At 36.2% G+C, this 24,346-nt stretch overlaps 1 protein-coding gene across 3 annotated transcripts in view; it reads left to right on the top strand.

Moving 5' to 3' along the window:
* Positions 1-22,653, top strand: part of LOC5572932 (ADAMTS-like protein 1) — an 844,534-nt gene extending 821,881 nt beyond the window's left edge. Inside the window, exons 11-19 of one of the 3 annotated variants that reach the window (XM_021845002.1) lie at positions 4,592-4,807; positions 4,869-5,330; positions 5,390-5,974; positions 6,039-6,135; positions 6,354-6,485; positions 15,847-16,116; positions 19,086-19,415; positions 19,478-19,628; positions 19,689-22,653. In XM_021845002.1, the coding sequence (XP_021700694.1) occupies positions 4,592-4,807; positions 4,869-5,330; positions 5,390-5,974; positions 6,039-6,135; positions 6,354-6,485; positions 15,847-16,116; positions 19,086-19,415; positions 19,478-19,628; positions 19,689-19,807 (2,362 nt within the window). In that variant the 3' untranslated portion in view covers positions 19,808-22,653. Of the gene's footprint in view, positions 1-4,591; positions 4,808-4,868; positions 5,331-5,389; positions 5,975-6,038; positions 6,136-6,353; positions 6,486-15,828; positions 16,117-19,085; positions 19,416-19,477; positions 19,629-19,688 lie in introns of all 3 variants that reach the window. The other 2 variants (XM_021845001.1, XM_021845003.1) reach the window with 2 other exon arrangements.
* The last annotated feature ends 1,693 nt before the right edge of the window (positions 22,654-24,346 follow it).

Below are 24,346 nucleotides of genomic sequence, written 5' to 3'. Positions count from 1 at the left end.
TGATTTTAGTTGCGTTATGAAGAGAAACAAGTTTGATTAAGAAAAAAAGTAAGATAAGGAAGAAACTATTGAAAAATCAATTAAATTAAAATCTTTGAAATTATGTACATCCATTGGCGTAGGAAAAGGGGGGGGGCAGGGGGGCCTGCCCCCCTCCAGAATCATTCAGAACCGACCCCCCCCCCCCCCAATATTTTTGATGACAATAAAAAAATAAAACAAAACCGATTTAGGATGACGTAAATTCATCTGGAATTATGTACATGACTCTTGTTATTAACAAAAAAATCGCTTCAGTTACGTTATGTAATTTTGTACAACTATATTAAGAAAACCCCATTTACGTTACACAGCATCAGCGCGGCTGTTCTGACTTCGGTGAATCATGCAACAATCGAAAGCTTAACCGTCCGATTGATTTACCATATGAGAATTCACTAAAAAAATATAATAATTGAAAAAACAGACATACTAAAAATACTACTACGAAAATTAAGGTTAATCTTTCGAGGAATTTCGGCATGGGAAACTTTTTATCAGATTAATGGCTAAAAACATGTAACAAAATTGGCCCTAGTGTTATTCCAACAATAAACTCTTTCTTTGATTTTGATTCAATGTTTTAAATATTCGCATGAATAAATTTATTGCTTTAACTATATTATTTCAAGAAAGCTTATTATTTCATAAATTATTTGATTAATTTCCAACACATATGTAGCAAATTATTTTCAAATAACTTTTCGATATTATTCATAGAATATTATTATTATCAAATTCCTCAAGGAATATTGAAGGGTGGCTTCAGAACTTTTGCAAATCTCATGGAAATTAATCAAATAAGATTGTTTCAAAGCGAATTCTTCCTGGTGGACATCCATTCCTTCTATGTCTTCTTTTTATTAGCAAGTTGATTCCGGAATACGTTTCCGGATTTGCCAAAAAAATGTTACTTCTGTCAAATCTAATGCTGGGATATTTCACTGAAAGTTCTACTAGAAATTATTCTGTAAATTTCTTTCAATATTTCACAAACATTTTATTACAAATTCTTTTGCGTCGCTCATCAATGGTCCTTAAGAAAAGTTTCCAAAATACATCACAAGTTGCGTCAAATTCTTCTTTGCTTTTTTTTTGTAGAAATTTTTCTTCAAATCTCCGGTTGATTCATGAATTGGAAAAAAAATTGTATTTGAAACATCTCTTGCCTTCGAATCTTCAAAAGACATTTGTTGCTTTACCCTTGGAAAACTTTAGCTCCAAAGTTAGCACAGCGGAAAAGGAATTTGTCGAGAAACATGTAGTAAAATAACAGGAAAGGGGGAAAGGATATTTTAAGATACTCATAAAGAAATTTTTATTGATCTTTCCTAAAACATTTCCTTAGAAATAATTTTACCAATTATTGTCTGATTCCAAATTCCTATATTTTTGGCTGGATTTTCTAGAGGCTTTCTGGCAGAATCCTAGAAAACCAGAAGTCAAAGAAGGATAGAATTCAAGGATAATTTCTAAAAATGATTCTGACGGAATCTTGAAAAAGGTAAATTGTAGAAGTTTTGAAAAATTTCAGAATTCTGAAAATTCATCAACAAATTTTCAAAGTAATGTACAATACATCTTTGGTATTATTAAAAAAAACCAGCAATATTTCAGCGTTTAACTTCTACTGTACTACAAAATAATCGATAATAGACTTTTCAAGTTAGTTTGTTTGATATTTCTAAAAATGGTTTTACTACATCAATATGTTCACAATATAGTATCATCATCACTTCGGAGTTCATACAAAATATTATCTAAAATTTTGATTTTATTTTACTTTCAGTAAAACTGCGTTTAAACACCTAAAATTTTTTATTATAAAAGACGATTATGAATTTTATGACAGGAATGTAGTAAATTTTTCAGAATTAAATGTCAGCTGCAATTATTAAAAAAATACCTACAAAGTTCTTTCAATCCTTTTTTGTATGTGTTTCTCTAGAAATCTGATATGGAGTGATTCGTAAAGGAATTTGTAAAGCAATTCCTAAAAGAATTGAGATATTCAGGGAGTAGTTTTTGAACCAAAGTATGGAGAGTGGATAAATTTTAGATGTTATTTATGAAAGAATCATGAGATTACCAATAAAAAAAGGAATGATTTCTTGAACCTGAAATATTAGTTGATGGAATTTCTGGAGATTTTTTATATATTTCTTAGTTAAGCAAAGCAAAGAAAATAAAACAAAAAATCCGAGGAAGTTTTGAAGGAATGGGGGATGTTGCTCCTTGATTTTAGCGAAATATAAAAAAATGCAGGTAGATCTGTGTTGATGGCTTTTCAGTCCTGCCAAAATAAAAAAAACTGTTATTTTATTTTGTCCAACGTTTCAGTCCGTTTGGGACCTTCTTCAGAGACTCAATTTTAACTGTTCTTCCTTCCAGATAGATAAGCGGAGAACTTCTTTGAGAAATCATGAAAATAACAATTTCCCAATTGAATTCTTTCTAATTGATCATAACATTGTTGTGGAATATTACGAGGAACATTTAGAGTAACACCACCAGATTTTTTTGCGGGAAGTCTGGATAATTTTAAGTGTGATTATTTTCAAACAGCACTGTAGGGCTTCAAAAGCAAACTTTTCTGAGGAATTCGTGAAATGAATCCTTGTTTGGTGATTTTGAAGACATGTTTGGTATTTTTTTCTGATTAAAATCCTAAACAAATTATTAATGAGCAACCAGAGGACACTTTAAACTTACAGTTTATATATAATAAGTACGTAGAGGACCTTCCAAAAGAATTGTTTAAATGAATTTCTAATACATTTTCTGGTCGAATTCTTCAAGAGATTGTTTAAGTAATTCGATACAGATTCTTCGAGAATTTTTCTGGTGAGATCAGAAAGTCTGGGTATGATTTTCTGTGGAAAGCCCACTGAAAATTATGAAAATAATTCATAACGAAATTTCCTTAGGAATTCTAAGAGGAATCTCTTCAAAGCACATGATTGAATCCTTGAAAAAATCGTGGAAGAATCACAAAGGATATTCCTTGTGATCTTTTTGCTAGAATTCTTGAAGGATTACAAAAAGAATGAATTTGGACATTTAAACTACAAATGAAACTGATGTGCCGCGAAATGAGACAAAATCACAAATTATTAAAATCAATACAAATCTGTTAAAAATACGAAATTTGTAAAAATCATGATTATTGCGACCGACATTACATCTGTAAATTGGAGATGAACCAGCCGTGGGCTGAAAATCTCCCTAATGGAGATAATAATAATAATACATCTGTAAAAAACAGGTATATGCTAGGCCCCCCCTAGGCCCCCTCCAGACAAAAATCCTAGCTACGCCAATGTGTACATTGAGCGAAAAAAACAGGAATCCGAAAAATTCAAGTTAGAACAAGTTCTATTGAAGCATTCGGAAGTTTGATGCACCACGGCACATGTCATCCTTCCACGCCAAAAAGCAATTTCTTCTAGCAAAGGCAACATGAATCTTGTTTGTCCAACATCTACATATGTCCGTACGTGCTTGATGAGACGACGTCCTTGTTCGGCATGGCAAATCACATTTATCACCCAACGATGCAGAAGAGAAGAAGCGAATCAAAAATGACAAGAATGACGACATCATAGGCTTCCCCGAGGACCAAATGGCGTCATCATAAAGTCACAAGCTGATGCTGGAGTTTGAGCTTCTTTCGTTTTTTCGTTTCATCATTTTCCAATCAGGCTATCGTGGAGGATATGTTTAGAACGTAGATACTTGTTGTTCCCAACCGTATCCGGGATCGTCAGGAACTTGCCGCATCTCTGGACGATTTGTGTGCGACAATTGATTGTATTTCAGAATCGTCATCGTTGCCTCTGACACGCTTATCGTGAGTGACGGAACAGTAGTCAGCACTTTGAGAATGCGAAACGACTTGAAACATAAGTAAATCTATACGAATTGGCAGAGAGAACAATCAAATTTGTATGAAATGCATAATATTTCCCAGCTAAGAAGGACAGAGGAGGAGCTGTATCTCTTTTTGTAGATTTATAGGACTTCTAGCAAAAGCTAAAAACTAGGAGTAAGGATCTAGTTGTTCTCAACGATCTACTTCGTGTGTAACCCTTAAATGTGGTAACAATGTTGGAATTGTATTTGTGAATTATTTGCACTAATTGTCGGTGTCACTTAATTTCGACCTCGATCAATCAAACTCTTTGCACTTGAGCTGAAATTCCATTCCGTACACGAGAACTGACCGGTCAAGCTTTGTCGCGCCGTAAATGTGGCCTTGGCAGTGCGATATCGTATAACTCAATCAACCCTAATTACCACTGCCACATCAAACGACCATCTCACCAACCTTGAACTATCCGTAACGCCGGGAACCAAAACCGTGCTGTTCCGTAGGGACATAATCCGGCGGTTGCCAACACGATAATCATCAGTGCACTATTGGTCGTGTCAATGAAGATAATTGAACGATTCACTCGTTTTTGATTTATGTATGAAGCGCCCCTTGTGGTTTGGCTTGTTGCTATTGGTTTAATTGATGGCTATTTATGTTTTTTTTTTCTTTCCCAAATAGGTTCATTCAGGACACGGAATGGTCTCCATGCAGCGTCACGTGTGGAGAAGGTATCCGGCGGAAGCCATTTAGGTGCAAGATTTTCCTGGAATTCTCCAAGCGTGTCGCAACGCTCAATGATTCATTGTGCCATTCGTACAAACCACTGGACGAAGTAGAACGGTGCGTGATGGAGCCTTGTTCGTACTCGCACAATTTTGAGGAATCATACTTGAAGTATAATCGATGAAATCTAAAAGAGTTTACAATGATTACACTGATATTTTTGGTATTTCAGGGATGGTAATCGCCAAAATTTGGATGGAATCAAAGTGCAAGCAGCTGTACCTGGTAAGACTTATTCGTGGAGAGAAGAAGGCTACACGAGCTGTAGTGCTTCCTGCTTAGGAGGAGTCGAAGAGCTCATCATCAACTGCATAAGAGATGACACGGGAAAAATTGTGTCGCCATTCCTGTGCTCCCCGGAAACAAAGCCGGAAGCTCGGATACGAACGTGTAACGACATTCCATGTCCACCTCGGTGGAATTATTCTGAATTCACCCCCTGTTCAAAATCCTGCGGGTTCGGGATTCAAACGCGCGAGGTCACCTGCATTCATGAAGTGACACGAGGTGGAGAAAACACTATGATCGTACCAAATAGTATGTGCACAACGAAGCCGCAACCGGATCGGCAGTACTGTAACATCATTGATTGTCCTGTTCGATGGGAGGTTTCGGAGTGGAGCAAGTGTTCAAAGTATGAGATAAATTATTAGCTTATTGACTGGGATATTTATGACAAATTCTTCATTTCAGACCATGCGGAGGAGGAATCAAGGAACGCCGGGTCGAGTGTAAGCAGATTATGGCACAAGAACACAAGGTTGAACGTCCTGCTTCTATGTGTCCAAGTAGTAAGCCTCCAGACAAAAAACCTTGCAATACCAAAGCATGTGCTCCAGAAGATCAGCGACCTCCTATTGCTGGTACCAACTCTACGTTCATCCAGCATGACCCGAAGAAGAACAAAATTACTCTGAAGATCGGTGGTGCAGCTACCGTGTTTTTCGGAACCCAAATCAAAATCAAGTGTCCAGTTAAGAGATTCAATCGAACAAAAATAAGGTGGAGCAAGGATCAAACACCATTGATCAAATCGAAAAAGATCAAAATTTCCAAGAAGGGCGCTCTGCGGATCATCGACGTATCGTTCAAAGAGGCCGGTGTCTACACATGTCACGCAGGGCTCAGTCATGCGGATCTTAAACTGTCAGTGAAAGCCAAACCTGGAGGAGTGCAACATCACGATGAAGACAGAGAAAGGCATCGAGAGGGAGTGGGGCTGAATGCTCTGAGAGATCATACATACGTGGCGTCACAGAACCGGAGTGATGAGAAAGGGTAAAATAGTTTTTTTTTTATATTATTATTAAGTGTCCAATAATGCATAACTTGAAATCAACAGAGGCAGACGGAATCGTGATCGGAATCGAGGGAAAAATAGACAACGACAACCACCTGACATAGTCCAGAACGCTGAGAGTAGCGTGATGGAAGACGAGGTAAGCTAAGCAGAAATGTAGCACATTCCAGCTAAAACGTAGCAAGTAGCTTGCGCAACTAACAACTACGCTAATTGTAACTAATCGTTTCCTTTCTTTACATATTGCAAACTAAAATGGTCTTTCTCTCTACTGCTACCCTGTAATACGAAACAAAACCAACCCAACCAAATTGGCAAACCCCCATACCGTAACACTCGAAAAACTCGTCCCATTAGGAGATATTGAGGTCCCATTCCCAAATGACCGCCTCGGATAGCACGGTCGCTTCCGATGCGGCAGTAGCGGCTAGCTCCGGCACTCGGACGATGCCGATGCCACACTTTCAGCACTTGTTGGCCAGCTTGCAGGTGAGATAGGCAGTTGCACCAGACTGTCAACCGTTATATCCGCTCGTTACGCCCCGTGCCTTGTCCTTCATAAATTTCTGAATGTTTCGTTCGCTACACCGGTTGAAACTCTACTTCTATTACGTAGCGTTTGACTTACTTTAGTACGGTTGAGTTGTTGCATGACTCGTAATCTGAAACTGCATGACTCATATTTGCTTCAAATTATTGTTTTTTTTTATTATTCGAATAGTACACGCATCTCTCTTGAGAAATAAATAAGGCATAACACAAAAATCTAAATTATTCTTGTATATTTTTAAGAGATTGATATAGCACGATCTGTCGCAACAGTAGAATATTCTATTAAAATTATTAATAAGTTATGCGAGATTTCTTAGCATCCTATCAAAAGATTCGAGATTTACCCAGCAGGGGACACTATTGAACATACAATTTTTGTTTGCAGATATCTCAGAATCCTGACTCTGTGCCTATGCTAAATCTTGAAACTTATGGATCAAACATGGATCTTTGAGCCACCGAACGACTTTTCCAAGGAAACTACACGCAAACAAATTTTGTTGTACAATCTACCGAATCCATAGTAGAATTAAGAACTGCACCAATGATTTTCATCCGACTACAAAAATCTGTTAACTTTACTATAATCTGGTAAAAATCACTGAGAAGTGTAGTAAAAATGACTATGTCCATAGTAGCATCCCACCGTACAACACAGTGTGGTCTAAAGTATAATACCAAGCTTGTTAAATCTAGAATGTTTCTAGTCATAAATACTACAACTCTGGTTAAATAAACAGAATATATTTTCTTGTGTAGTAATGTTGACTATGTTTTAGTAGAGTTAACAGATTAATGTAGTCGGTTGAAAATCGTTGGTGCAGTTCTTAATTTTACCATGGATTCAATAGTTTCTACAATAAAATTCATTTCAGTGTATCTTTCTAATTGCTCAGACTCCTGAAATATCGGCAAACAAAATATTAAGGATCACTTAGCCACCTGGTGGTAAAATTTTGAATCAATAAGCTCGAAAAATTATAACCTCAGACTAACTGATTAAATTTGCCGATGATGCCATTTTTAGAAGTTGTCAAGATCTTGAGATACTGGCAGCACTAAAATTTTATGCTTACTAGCCTTGCCTACCAAGTGTCGACTCTTTTGGTAAAGATAACAATAATCCTTGAGCTACTGGACAAATTTGCCGAAGACTCCATCTTTCTAAGTCGTAAGGATCCTGAGATATCCGCAAAACAAAAGATTCATGCACACTAGCACTGCCTGGTGGCAGAATTCCGTATCTAAGTGACCTCCGCATTTCAGCCCTTAAGCTATTGAACAACTCTTTCCAAAACACCAAACTTCCAAATCATCGGGGTCTAGAGATATCATATACTCCAAAGGTTACATTCTTATCCCTCAAGGATCATACAGTGTAAGTTCAAAAAAACGCTCCTAATGTCTCCAAGATTAAAAAGATGATCCTAAACTCCTAAATGTAGATCGTATTGAGAACTGAAACTTCGCCGAAGACAGTTCTGTGCTATCTCTCAAAACACCCCACTCCATAACCTTGTGTCTCCTATAACGCCCTCTAACCATGTATCTTATAGGAGACAAATAGGTTGTCCTAATAGTCTTATTGAAACAAAATGCCAAGCCGCTCATGCCGAAGAATTTCTCAAGTAACCACTAGCCTGCTAATTTGGTCTTATTGAGCTATCATACTACTAATATGGGGTGTTGGATGCACAGTGGACTGTATGGAAGGAGGTTGGAATGTTGGATATTCTCAGATCCCCGCAGTGACCTAGCCAGATGCGAGCAGGAACCATAGGGAACTCCTTCCCTGGAAGCTCACAGGCTGGGAGTCACGACGACTTCGTCTCACTGGCAATGCACACTGGTCCAGGAAGCTAATATAGACGGACATGAGGTTTTCGTCAAGATTTGTTAATTTTAGAGCCATAGTTTCTTCTGAGAATATGTTCAGAATTTTCAGTACTACAAAATGTACAGATCAGATTTTTTTACGGTGATCGCAAGAGTGACGTATACGCCAACTTTTTAAATTTCAACTAATCGTAAGTTGGTATGTTCAGCAATGTTGTAGCAAATGATCATAGAAACAACTTTGCCGAATAAACTTTTTCTTGGTTTTGCTTAAAAGCCAAGATTATTAAGTATTTAAAAAAATCGTTTTTTTGCTCTTAAGTGTTTTATATTCAGGTTTTATTGGTCTATGTTCTACAAAGTTTTTATACTTATCATTTGCAACAACTTTGCTGAACCTACCAAAGATGTATTTCTTATGGTTTTCATGTTATTTGAGTTTTTCATCTTAAAATTAGCTATTTTGTATGCCTTGTATCTTAACTATGAGCACCTAAAAAAATATATCTTTCCACCAAATGATTATGCAGTCTTTCAAGTGCCTGTGAGCAAAATTTGGAGAAGATGATATTTTTCTATCTCGATTTTACAAATAGACGATGTGTGATAAATTCATATTTATTGAATATTCATACATGTTCACATCACTAAAGTCATGGCTACCTAAGCACATCGAACCAAATGTAACACGTGTATTTATATAGAAATATGAAGTAGGGAAAGTGTACCAGTTATGGCCATAGTGGTTCCCTATTTGGCCATATGCAAAATTTTGACAACTTTCACATTTTAAATCTTTTTGAATGTTTCAACATCAAGATATATCTTAAATCTAACTTCTACAACACACAAAAACAGAGTTGCTTAATATTAATTATATTAGCTGATGGCTGATGATCTAAAACTATCAATATCACTTGCGAGCTATCAATATCACTTTGATTTGACAACCAACATCAGAGATGCGACATCGCACTCTAGATCATAATCACTGCGGAATGAGTGATCACGTGGTAATTATCCATGCTATTAATGTTTTTCAGTGACCAACAAATAGTTTCAATCTATCTGCAACACTGTCAAATAAATCGTACTGATAAATTGCCATTTAATCTGCTTAATTTAAGGCTAAAATTAACCCATCAGTGATATCCATAGGGGCCCAGATAGCCGTAACGGTAAACGCGCAGCTATTCAGCATGACCAAGCTGAGGGTCGTGGGTTCGAATCCCACCGGTCGAGGATCTTTTCGGGTTGGAAATTTTCTCGACTTCCCAGGGCATAGAGTATCTTCGTACCTGCCACACGATATACACATGCAAAAATGGTCATTGGCATAGTAAGCTCTCAGTTAATAACTGTGGAAGTGCTCATATGAACACTAAGCTGAGAAGCAGGCTCTGTCCCAGTGGGGACGTAACGCCAGAAAGAAGATGATATCCATAGTGTATCGCTATCAATGCACTAGTGATGGAGTAGATTGCATAATGTTGATGTAATATAGATTGATCCAAATTGTATCGCAGTCAGCCTGTACAAATCAGCAAATTTTAAGCGTTGATAGTGACAGCGAACGACTCTGCACACAAATTTTCAAAATTTGAGGACATTAAAGTAATCACGTATGGCGAAATAGGGAACCACTATGTCCATAACTCGTACACCTACCCTTTATCGTTTTTCAGTTGTTTTCGACAAACTTAGAATTTCTTGCAGAAGTCATCGTATTTTCCTCTACCAGTATTTAATCTATTCCTAAGCGAGATCATCGGGTTGGAAGTCAACATAAGCCGTACAAAATACATATACAAAATTTACAGTCCAATTGAATTCTGTGGCATGATTTTCCCAGAATCTTCTGATGTAATTATTCCGCATTTCTTGTGCTTCTTCGGAGACATGCCGGACAACATCACTCCACGCGAAAGTAGTTTTTGCACCGTTGGAGAGAGTACGTACCAATCGTAGAACTGGTGATACTAACAGTACGTTTCTGAATAAAACTGTTCAAATGCCTCCTCGTTAATCTCCCGATTAAAGTTGATTACTTTTGAAATGATTGAGATCCGAAAAAGGAGGTGATATGTTCATTAAGTTTCAATTTCTTTCTTCTGAAAGCTTCCTTTCAATACAAACTGAATTTACTTCCACGGTGCTCCCCTGACAGTTATTATCAGAAAAAAATCTCCATCAAATCTGTGCTCACCAGTCGTTTTCTATCAGGGGGGTGGCATGAGCCAATATTTACCAACCCAACATCAATTCAACATGGCGTCCAGTGTTCTTGTTTTGATTATTTTGGGAGGGACAAAACATATGTTTTTATGGGTAGGAGACATCAATTATACCTTGCTGATGCGTAAAACATTAAACAAAATGATGAACTAATGAAAAGCGTCATCAAATACGACGATTCAAAGCAATATGTTTAATTGCCAGAATCTAGCACTAGCAGCGTATGAGCCGTATACTCTAAAATCAGGAGCAAGATTAGGGCAAACCGATCAAAAAGTGGGTACCAAAACGATGTGAGGAAGAGCCAAAATGTATGCAGGATGACAGCCGTGTCAGTCCCCTGTTTTCTATAGCTAAAATGCATGTCTGGGCAGAATTTAAAAAAAATGGCTGGGCCCGTTTTGAAGTTACGCCCTTTTGATAGTATAAATTCACAAATTCATAGGAAATTTGAGATATTTGAACGGATTTCTATTGGCCTTGAATATCAGAAGAAATATACCATCATAATTTGATTCAAAATTTGTGTTCTTAGTTATTTGTAACTTCTAGGTGGAGTTTTTATTGAGAAGATCAACAAAATATGGAGTTACGTCGTTTGAGAAGTGTAACTATTTAAGACACAATTTTTCAAATATTAATTAGGAATTATAATACCGTTAAGTATGTTCAAATGTATTCAATCAAACATTGCTCTTACATGCCGCAAAAGTCTTTCACAATTTTCATAGATTCAAGTGGTATGAGGCATTACGGAGCCAATTTCATCATGTATCCAAAAAAGTTTTTAACAAAAATATTCTGAATAGTTTGGTGAAGCAATTAACTGATGAAAAAAATATATGCGAAGTATAGAACATCCGTTATTATTTTGTTCATTCATTCATTCATATTAATGAAATTTAGAATCGTAACACTTACAGAGCTTAATTTTAAATATTTGTCTTTGTCTCCTACGAAAATTTTGTTTAGCAAGGTACGATTTATTTTCGTTTGTCTTCACTGATAAGAGCAGCGGGTGAGTCTCAACATCTCAGGCTCAGTTTGCGATCGAAAAAAATAAATGAAAATTTACAGATATTTGTCTAGTATTCAAACCTATTATGGTAGATATAAGCAGGCAATCAACATGGCCACAGAACAATGTAAGATTTTCCGGTAACAAAACTGGGGGTGAAGTCTTTTTAATGTCCCTAACTCTGAATTCCATTACCTCGAATGCTGAAATGAATGAATCTGGAGACCATAAACTCGATTTCCAGTTCCTAGAATGGAATTACTTCGAATTCCATTATCACGGACAATGTCATTCAATGTATTATGTCTGTATTATGAAATTCAGGACACTAGCATTCAGCATAATGATGCGTTAGGATGATGACTCTCGGGTTATTGCAGGCAATGGACATGCCCTGTATCAACTGCAGCGATTTGCAGTAGACAGGATGTCCCGGGCCCGATCTATCTGACAAGCCAATCGAGCCCTCTGTCACCATAGTAGATGGTGTCTCCATCATGTCGATAGCCTGGGTTATTGACATTCGGGGAAATTAAAATCGGAATTCTAAGGTAAAATTTTTTCAAGAGAGGTCTTTTTTTATTTTAAATGACACCGACACGTTAATGCTTCAACTGGACGATTGCCCTTTGAAGGAAGCACCGCACTAGACAACGGACTAGCATGCAACCCAGTAAACACAAACTCGTATACGATGGCGCATAAGAGTACAAATGTGGAGGCGATATACGTACATGCGCCATAAGGCTGCGTACAAGATGTGCGTATATCGCCTCCACATTTGTACTCTTATATCCCATCATATATGATGGCGTGTTTACTGGGAACGCTCAGGGGCACAGTCGAAATAAATTCCTGACGAAAAATTTTCCGAACTGAAGTGGGAATCGAACCCACACTTTAAGACTCGATGCGGTTAGATGCTTGGTAACACTAACCGCGCGGCCACGAAGCCCACAGATTTGATTTGAATATTGATTTTTTAGGAAGAGATGTAAAATTAAGCTCTGCAAGTGTTATGATTTTAAAATCAGTGAATCCAAACAATACCGAATATTTTTTACTTTTCTTAAATGTATTTCAAGTATTGAGGCTTACTCTTCACGAGTTGCTTGAGTATAAATTGATTGATTTATAAAATTCTTTCTCTATTGTATTCATCTAGGACCCTTACGTGTTTGTGAGGTCAAGAAGACCGGGAAAGCCACAGGTAAAACTATAGACTTGTGAAAAATTTAAATGTTGTAATGTATACAACAAATAATCACAAAAGTATTGATAGTGGTCTAGAGTACAAGAGTTTGACCAATAGTGCAACTCAGCAATTGAGGTTTAAGTTCTGGTGCAGTACAGCCAGGGGCAGTCATGACAGCCAGGGGTAGCTAGTTGTGTTACAACAATATTTTATGACTAATAATAACAATACTAAATTGGCTCCGTAATGCCTTATACCACTTGAGCCTATGAAAAAGCAGTCAATTGTGAAATAATGTTAGTGCAATGTGTCATTGAAAACATTTGAACATGATTATCGGTATTAGAATGCCTAATTAATCTATTGTAAATTTGTGGTTTTAATAGTTATACTTCAAAAAGAACGTAACTTAAAATATCGACGATCTTCTCATTCAAAACTCCACTAAGAAGCTACAAAAAACTGAAAACACGTATTGTGAACTTAACTTTGTTGGTTAATTTCTTCTGATAATCACGGCCAATGAAAATCCGTTTAAATATCACAGATTTCCTATGAGTTTGTGGATTTATACAATGAAAAGGGCGTAACTTCAAAACGATTTTTTTTAATTTTGCCCAGACATGCAGCTTAGCTATAGAAATATATGTTGCATGAATGTACACTGTTTCTAATAAAGAATTTATAAAAATTGCGATCCCTCCATCTACTTGTTGTAAATGTACTGCGCTATTGGAAATCCGTGGCATATTTTGATTCCATTCAATGGAGAATAGTTTGATATCCAACAGATTACTTTCATGTTTAAGCTAACATTCATTTTTCCGCTAAGTGGGATGTAAAAAGAAATCTTTCATGAAGACGGCTTTCAATTTTTGTTTTTACAGAATTTTTACATGATGCAAATCGTATGAGAAGCAACAGAGAACAATCTTATACGAATTATGATACTTTTCTCGTTGGATGAAAAGAACCCCTAACAAAAATTTCCCACCATGCAAATCGTTTTCGACCTTTTGTCCTTTCGACCTTTTGTCTTTCGCCCTTTTGTCCTTTCGACCTTTTGTCTTTCGACCTTTTGTCCATAAACCCTGTTGAAAAGCTTAAGAACAGTAGAGTATTCAGTAGGATAGTTTTGAAAACTGTGGGCAAAAAATATGAGCGATTGTATCAATTACTTGATTTTCCCATAGTAATGGCTCTAGAAATCTGACCTAAAACCGGACGAGCGGTGTGGAACTGAATAGATTTTTGAACCGCATTTTTTGATTTCACTCATAACCTTTACGTTCACTGACACCTTGCTTTTGGATTCCTTAATAAGTTGTTCGATACACGTAGATGCCTGTTGCTAAGCAAACAGATCAAACTGACTGCAATCTCATATGAAATAATATACAATAGCGCTGTTCAGTCGTACCTAAAGTAATCGAAAACGCTTATGATGGGGGAATTACTATAGATATTTTATTTTCATTCGCCTTTTGTACTGCTTGTTAATGTTTAATGTTAACCGGACATGAAAAAAACACAAACACGATATTATACCTCGAATTTTTTTTCAACCCATCTTTTCTATTACATTGTATTATCCCGGTAACCCCAAAACTACTACTACTACCAACAATAACCAACACCACCACCACCATAACCACCGATTTTTCCACACATGGACACAAATAGGTAATTTCCTTTAATTAACTTTGGTTCCACTTTAACCCGCCCCGAAACAACAAATCCCCAAACATGTTTGTCAACGTGTTAATGTGCGACCATTTCATGTTCACGGTTTCCAACAACACCACCCCATTTTCGCCCCAAATATGTTGGTCAGTCGACGCGACGGCTCCCATTTTCACCAAACCACCACAAACGCACACCTCTAGCAATCACAGTTTTGTTTTCCACGCACCCTCAATCTACATATTTGATTGTTGTTTGATTTGGCGGTAGCTAGCTGTTGATTTTGGCACACGAAGCACCCTCCGAAACAGGATAAAGTGAAACGAAAATAATTGGCTCCTGAAATCGATCCACCCACCTCGCCACATATATGTATGAAAGCGAAGGCCCACATTTGGAGATGTATTCAGTGTGATTGAGTAATCTGATGTTTGGTTTTTATAATTTTTATTGAGTCGTTCCATGTCCAATTGGTGAATGGGTTCAAAAAATATCTGATCGAGTTCCTCATTGTGAAATTTTGTCACAAATCTTGAAGATCCAGTATTCCTGTCATTTGGTATTCATTCTCAATATCAATTGGAAGAGAAGGTGTCAAAAAATGAATTCATTATCTAATCAATAATGGCTCTCGCATACATGGAACTACATTATTACTGAACTTGAAATGTCTCTAGTAAAATTTGGGTTACTGAAAAAAAATGCAATTATACTCTTTGAAGTGGATCTTTCTAGGACATTATATTATGATTTTTTCAAGTTTTCATCGATAGAATATTTCACCAAAAACTAAAACCCTGTGAAAGAAAATTTAGGTTCAATCAAGTTCAATAATAATGTGGTATGCATGTATCTGGATTATTTAACTATGAATTATCTTCAATTCAAATACAACTTGCCAATTTGACATGGAACGAATCGACTCTCATGGATATGATAAATTCAATTTCAAAGGAAAAAAATCTCATCAACTGTGTTCATTTCCAAATGAAATCAACATCCAATGCCAAGTGATGGCGTCAAAACAAACCGTCCCATCGAATTGCAGCTGACTGACGAGTTTGGTCTGCAAAATTTCGTCACTGTATATTGATGATACCTTTTTTCCTGAATTGATGTTGTTGACTTCACATTTCCCACTTCCATGCACCTCCACACACTCATTCAATCAAACCCCCTTTTCAAGTGGATATCCTCTCGAAGTTCCAAAATATTCCCCACCCGATATCGTAACAAGTTTAATTAACAGCATCAACCTGTTCCTCTCTTTTTTGCATGACTCTGTCGATTTACCGTTTCTCGTTGGATCGCAGCTTCTCTGGCCATTTCAGACATTTTCCAACTCGAAAGGACATCAGCTGCTGATGGAGCACGAATACAGCCACCTGGACTCGGAGCGGGCCGAAAAGGACGAACCGGTGAGGCCGTTCAACATCTACGAGCTGCTCAAGTCCAAAGATACCGGCGATGATGGTGGTGACGATCCGAGCAGCTATGATGCCGAACGAGCAGCTGCCCTGGAGAGCATCGAGTACGAGTGGATGACCACGCCATGGTCGGAGTGTTCGCAAACCTGCGGCGCCAATGGCAGCGGTTATCGGGTAAGGATGCAATTACATTAGAAAATGTGCTTCTTTAACATGTTAAAATACGCTAACATCTCGTTTAATGAAGTGTATTTTTACATAAATTCAAGTTTAAAAAGTCAGTCAATCATGAATACATAATAACACTGCAGAACACGTTTTTGTCTCAAGATCCAAAATACCGCTACACGCTATGTCTGAACCAGACGATTTCAAAAATCGAATGTACCGTAATCCGGGGTGACATTGATCTTTTTTTTAATATAATTGAAATTTTTATTTCAAAATGCAAGTATTGCAAATTTTATATTTTTAAAACAAGTACTAGCACCCATTGCTCGTGCCTATAAACTGTATTTTGTTTGCTGAATGTTTTAAGCATGTTTAATAAAATATTTTATGTGATTTTTTGATTAAGCTGATAGGGGGTAACATTGATCATCCATGTAAACAATAATAGGTAATATCGAAAATATCACTACTTGCTAAATTCATGACCCCTGATGCCAAATTCGAAGTCCAAACTTTTACAAGTCATGTGCCTTTTGAGTTATTTTAAAATTAAAAACACCTTGAACTGCGGAATACGCCTAACGGTAGGCAATTTTCTAAGGAAATTCTACATTCTCCTAAGTAATTAGACAGTTTTGCAGTATTGACTATGTTTATGAAAATATTGACAACGGAATAGTTTTTGGCTATGCCATTTCAAGTAAATAACGCATTTAAATTGCTTTCATCATTTGCAGAACTCATGTGACACATCAATGTTTGGTAGTGTCATCAATGGTCATGGAAATGATTGTTTCGAACAGTTGAAAAAAATATCTATGAACAAAACTATTTTTTTTACAAAAACCTTAATTTATATTAGCTGATTAATATAAGAAAGAGAAGAGTCATTAATGCATTAAAAATATCCCATAGATAAATGTTGAATCGAACTTCTTATTAGAAGGGACATTCCGATCAATGTTACCCCGGATTACGGTACATCGGAATTTTTCTCGCTAGAGATCAATATTTGGTCCATGTTTCCATTATAGGAAAGTTTTGAAATAATGTATCGCAGCATTTTTTCCATACATTTTGTATGGGCTTAAAAGCATAGAAAAACGTGATTTTCATGGGTTTTAGTATGAAAAATAGACCGAAAATGGAAAAAAAATAATTAAATTTCTCCGATGAAATATCTTAAAACTTTCCGATTATGAAAATATGGACCAAATATTGGTTGGTTGGTTGGTTTGACTTTATTAACGAGATTTTTAGCCCTTTAGACTTTATTAACGAGATTTTTAACCCTAGTTCATCTCGGGACCAACGGCTTTACTTCCCTTCCGAAGGAAGTCGTCACTATAACTTTTTTATGTCATAAGTGACTATGTCGGGGATGGGATTCGATCCCAGGTCCTCGGCGTGAGAGGCGAGTGTTCTAACCACTACACCAGGTCCGTCCCCGGACCAAATATTGATCTCTAGCCAGAAAATATCCGATTTACATTCGATTTATATAATCGTTTAGTTCAGACATAGCATGCGCTTTTTTCTTAATTAAGGGTTGCTGATTTCATTGTCGTTTTCAAAAATATCATAGCACGTCTAGCTTTTGAGATATTGACTGTTGAAAATGCAAAATTTGAACTTATATGGCAATTTATTTGTTTAATTTCCCACAAAATTCAAATTGTTTATAACAATATTTGTCAACAAAGTTTGTGATACTCCCGATGGTCAAACGTTGTTTTTGGTGTTTCATAAAAGTATTGTATTTTGCCATATAAGAGAAGACTGCAAGCATGTTAAAAAATCGATTAAATGTAAATTTTATCTGCAACTTAACTAAATCATATCTAAATTGAAAGTTTAAGTCCTATTTACATGCTTGGTGGATTAGACGACAAAAAAATATTAAGTTTACCTTAAATTTCATGTAAACATCAGTGAAACCAGTGTTTTATACAATTTTGTAGCTAAAAACTGGGACGTGCTGGAACAGATCCATTATGGTTTGGAATAGGCTTTGAGATCTACACGCATAGTCAGTGATTTCTCGAAAGTTCATAGAGATAATTTCCCCTCCTTCCTCTTATTAAGTTTTAATTAACATTTTTTGGCGAAACATTTTCAACATATGAATAGTGCTTACCTTTTTTCATATTAATGAGCTTGTTAAAATGAAAGTTGAAAGTGGTCTTCTACGAAATTGCAAAAAAAATGTTGTACGTAACTCGTTGCAGAACTCGATTTTTACAGCACTGGTCGTGATTATTCAACTCGGCAAGCCTCGTGCTGTAAAAATCATCATTCTGCAACTTTTTCCGTGATGATTTTTACAGCACGAGTCTTAAATTTATCCAACGAGGCTTGCCGAGTTATATAATTACGACCAGTGCTGTAAAAATCGAGTTCTGCAACGAGTTACGTACAACATTTTTTTTGCAATTTCGTAGAAGACCACTTATTATATAGGAATACATTTAACATCATTTTACAATTTCTGAAAAATGGTTGTGTAATGATTCATTACGCAACTCAAAACATTGCGTAATGAGAAAGCGTTGCGTTATGAATCATTACAGCACTGGTTTGCAGGAAAGTAGGCCGTTTCATGACAGATTGGCGTGATGAAAAACAGCCTATTACGATGAGAAATTGCTAAAACTACTATTACGTAACTGAAACCAGTAGCGTAATAATTAGTACGCAATGCGTTTTCATTACACATTATATTGAATTGCGTAATGAATCATTACCCAACAATTTTCAGAAATTGCAACAAATTTTGTACGCAACTCGTTGTAGCTCTCGATTTTTACAGCACTCGTCGTAATTATCCAACTTGGCAAGCCTTGTTGAACAAATGAACGACTCGCACTGTAGAAATCATCATTCTGCAAATGGTTGCGAAAACTACTGTTTTCTCTCTACCATTCTCCATTCTTCCATTTTTTTTTTTAATATTCTCTCATCTTATATTTCAGCTCCGATCTGCCCGCTGTATGGTCCAGATGACCAACACGTCCTACACGGTGGACAACAGCCTGTGCGAAGACGCCGGTCTCGTCATTCCGGAAACGGTGGAAAAATGCGGCAATGTGGACTGTCCCAGATGGGTTTCCACCGAATGGTCTCTGTGTTTGCAGTCCAAGTGTTTTGCATGGCATACGGCCCTACAGAAGCGGGACGTATTCTGCAAGTTCGGCAACGTCAGCAGTAGCGATCGGTGTGACGATCTGGAGAAACCTGTCACCAAACAGGAATGCTACAACGAGATGTGCAAAGGCGTCTGGCGGGTGGAGCCCTGGTCAGAGGTTGGAGGACTTTTAGTTGTTTTAGGACTTATATTATAGTACATGATTACGATTGCTTACAGTGCAATGCTGCATGCGGTGGCCAGGGCATCAAATACAGGATACTGCAGTGTGTCTGGTACGGTACCAAAAAGCCGGCTGGTAACGCATGTAGAGATCAGCCACGACCTGCCGTGATGAAAGTTTGTAAAGGACCACCTTGTATTTCTAATCGTAAGTATTGGACGATTCATCTTGTCTATAGGAACCTCAATTGATAATGTTTCATTTCAGCCTCAGAATGCAAAGACTTATCGAAATATTGTAGAAATGTAAAAACAATGGGCCTATGTAGACTGCATCGTTACCAGCAACAATGTTGCAAAACTTGTAGGTTTAATATATATAATTGAAGTATTCTGCGTCGACATCCAATTGAGTAACTGCACCGACCGTAAGATGCAGTGAAACCGATACGGGGAACCAAACTAATAGACAAACAGTGCAACAGAGGAGTCGTCCAATGTGGACGACAGTTCCAATAGTGACACTACCTACCTAAACTACAAGAAACCGAAATCCTACCAAACCAAAACGATTTTGTGGCGATCCTGGGACCGCTTCGAACTTGATGCTAAGAGAAACTTCAAAACAGGAGACGAATGTGTATAATATATTTAACATGTATTTCATAAGTTTAACTGAATCGATTGAACAACTGCGGGAAAGGCCAATGAAATAAATGACTATATTGAAACAAAAATAAATATGACATTTACCGTGCTTTAACTGAAAAACCTTTATTTATAAGGAATGTCAAGAGGCAATAGATGTACATAGCAAAAATGAAAAGAATGAAGAATTAAAAATTCACAAATGAAGATATTAGAATAAACAAGGAAATACCGATAGGATAATCGAAACGAATGAACGGTTATGAGTTTTATTTGAACTTTCAGTATTTCGGCTTTTGATATATTAAGTAAGATCGGAAAGAGCCAAAAACATCAACAGACGTTTTTGTAACTTCTGGGGAGTATTTTTGAACTTCAAAACTACGAATTGTTCCTCCGAAAAATAGCAAACATTCACTTAAGAAACAAATAAAACTAAGATCAACGACCATGCCGATATAAAAGCTACCAGAAAAGTAGCGCCTAAGTTTCTACTATTCACAACTCATCGAAAACCATAGACTTTTATCATTCATCTCTCTTGTGCGTTTTAAAATGAGTCTCACGTTTAAATTTCATCTTAGTAAATTGGGAACGAGTTCACCGGCAAATCTACACAAAACATTTTTAAAACCAAACCTCGATCGTAAAGGAATCAAAATCAGCCTAAAACAATTAAATTCCATACCTTTAAACAATTTTGGCCAACGAAAAAAAAAACATACCTTATTCCTGTTCTAACAAAACGAAATTAAATCGAAGGATGGTCAACTTTCCTATTCGGTAAAAAAGGCTGAAATCAGCTGAATGATCGTCGGATCATTTCGAATTAACCTGTATTATCGAACAAACATAAAATTATAATTTACATTGTGTATGAAAGGGTTCGCCTACACAGGCCTTAGTTTGGAAGGAGGCATTTTTATGTTATTATCATAGAACCATCAGGTCTTGCGATCATTGGAGGGGGAGAAGGTTGATAATGGCAAATATGAAAGAGTACACTAAAAAGAGTCACACTTATAGAAAACATACGTCCAATCCATACTCAGTTATTAGGGATGACCCAAACTACCATGATATTGTTTAAACGTTGTGTACAAATGATGAACTAAAATGCGATCTGTGTGTTGCGTTTTGAAAGAATCTAGATATGGGGATTTGTTCTCAACTGGTATTTTTGAATGTGCTGAAGGAGAATAATTCGAGTCAATTAACATGAAATGGGATCCGGTTGATGCTTTTGACGGTGGCAGGAAAACCAATCAAATCAATTACATACATTCTACTGATGCACAAATATCCATGTAACTGGCAACACTGCTTAAAATGAGTGACTTCAGAGGCAGAAACAAATGTTCAGAAAGGTAGAAAAATGATCGATTCGATGTTTTTATGTTTATCGCTAACAAGATGTTGCAATTGTGAATACAGTTGGTAAAGAGTACAATTGAACAGACTTCCATAATTGTTGATCATTTTAAAATTGATAGTTTTGCCCCGACCAATGAAATGCACGTTTCCACACTCTGGAGATCATCACAGTTTTGAAACTCTGTTTGAAAGATAATTTGAAGTCTTTCTTGAAAAGGTATCTAAGAATTTAAAAATCTACTCCTCAAATTCGTTCATCGATGTATTTCAACTTAAAAACTGTCTGAAAAACTTCATAAACAGGAGAAGCTAGTGAATATTTAAGACGATTCAAATTTGTAACGGCTTTCAGTTGATGTTCCTAGGATTAAAACTTCCTGCAACTTTAGAAGCATCAACAGTGATTTCCATTTCAATTTTCATAAACTCGACAAACTCAGTGAACATTTTGGTAACGAAATTTTTGAGCAAACACCCAAATGGTAATAATTCAAAGTGGACTCAAATGAATGCTGGGTTTTTATGGAAGAGAACAGAAACCATGTTAGTTAGAAAATATGAAATTTATGAAATTGTGAGAGTATAAAATACGAGTAAATCACTTTAATTTAAAAGAAACTATACAAGCTAAATACAGAAAAAATAAACAGAATACTAGTTCGAAACAATGAGAAAGACGACGAAGGATTGTAAATTTGAATTAATTAAAATGAAACAGAAAGCCATAAACCATAAGGTAGGAAAAACACTTCTAGGATAGTAAGAAAATCATTCGCAAAGCAAATATTAAATACATAGTTGAATTCTGTTGGAAACCAGCAATGCTTAGTTTCATTTGTAGATGATTTCATTCGACTGATAGAAAAAAAAATCACGCTAAATTAGTACGTGTCGTAGCTCGTAATGCACTTTTTAGTTATAAATTAGACCAGATGAAGGAAGAGCACTCACAGCCTAACAACGCCGACACCTATCAATTTCCCACGCCTAAAACCAAATTATAGAGCAATGCCTGTTAGAGAGAACAAAAAAATATAAGAAAGCCTTTGACTTGCAAACCTATTTAGAAGCTTTTGGAAACAATTAAAACACCGAGAATCTTTTAAATTGCGAGACAAGCCCAGGGCAACAAAGTAAGATGACGCGAGAGTGCATTTATGACGATATTGTGATATTTCATCCCGATAGAGAGTTATAACCTGATCCCGGATGGCAACAAGCAAAGAGCGATGCAATGATATTCTTATAAAACAAATAATTTCATTATTTTTGCGTGGTCCAAAAGGTCATCTACCCGCCACCAGATGAGTTGTATGTTGCTTATGAGAAACACATTCAGAATTCCCCATTATAAAATCAAATCATCAATTAGAGCATTATGGCAGCAGCAAACATTAAACCGTTACGCTTAAAACCTGTTCTTCTTAAGTTAACAAAATCCTTGATTACGTTGGATATTGATAAGATAGAATCACTCATGCGTCATCGTCAGAAGAATGAACGATAACAAAAGCAACTATTTATGATTAATATACATTTCACTGGACTATGATTATCATTGCAATTATAACTATAAATATGAATACTAGGAAGGTTATTAGTTAAACAAAAACTTATAACAAATATTGAACGAAATGGTAACTGAATAAAATATTTTTTATTTAAAACGATAAAGGGTGTTTCATTTCAGAAAGGTAATGGGGCGTAAAATAAATACGTATTCATTTATTATAATTTGTGAAAACAAATTTCGAACAGTACTTCCATTACAAACAAAACTTATGATAATTTCAATATTAAACTTAAAAAGCTTACAATTATGTTATCAGCACAATCTACCGAGAAACATGAGCAATATAAACCGAAAGCTTAGCAATGAATCCATAACATACGAAAAAGTAAACTCGGCAAAGGAACTTGTTTTATGGGATGGAAAGCGTACCATGCGCATGCGTTGAAATTCCCATTACCCACGATTTGTTTTATATTATGCATTCGGCATAGGCAGGTATTATCTGGCGGAATTGACTTTCCTACACCCAAAATGAAACGAATTTCATCCATATAATACAATGTGCCTTTTATCAATCGTAAGTGATTCGATACAGTAAGGATTACGATGCACTAGGAAGGAATAAACGTACATTTATGCATACTCTAATTCCTGGGTTTATAAAGTTGTATGTTACTCTATTAAGCTCAGAGTTAGCAAATGGAAGGGTAATCATCTTATTTCAAAAATGTTTAAAATTACAATATACTCTCGGTTACAATATTTTTTAGTACTCTTAAACTTGACAGATAGAGAGTGCTTCAATCGGTGGGGAGTACTGAAGACATATTCAAATCAACAAAAAATAACAAATTATTTTCAATACAAGAACAATTATCAAAACTTTATTGGTATTATAACAGAGTGCACTTTATATATATTAGGCGCATCGTAAGCTCGTGGTCGTGCTAAAGAAATATATCAACAGTGCGCATCGTACCGTTTTGTCTCAAATTCCGAACAGACTCATATTCCGAACACTCTGTTTTTGTATGCAGATTTGGTTGAAATGTTTCACTGAAATATGTCATCAAATTACATGAAAATGGCAGTCAATTGCAACTCAATTTAACCATTTTCCAATTTATTTTAAACCTCGGGCATAGTGATAGTTCACTACTTCAAGGTCAGTAAAACTAGCTCCGAAAAATTTGTTTGCCAAATACCGTTTTGACTCATATTCCGAACACTTAAGGCAAACAGGGACTTCAAATGCATCTGATTGGCATAAATTAGCTGATATTTGTGTAAGTTATAATTTCTTCGCGAAGTCTAACTGTTAGCTGTTGGGTATAGTAATAATAATGTTGATTTTAATAGTTTTTGTATTGTTTTTACTTAAAAGTATGGAA

This window comes from Aedes aegypti, chromosome 2 (assembly GCF_002204515.2).
Source record: "Aedes aegypti strain LVP_AGWG chromosome 2, AaegL5.0 Primary Assembly, whole genome shotgun sequence".
Lineage (NCBI taxonomy): Eukaryota > Metazoa > Arthropoda > Insecta > Diptera > Culicidae > Aedes > Aedes aegypti.
Note: the sequence above shows the minus strand (reverse complement) of the source record. Positions and strands in the feature narration are given on the sequence as shown.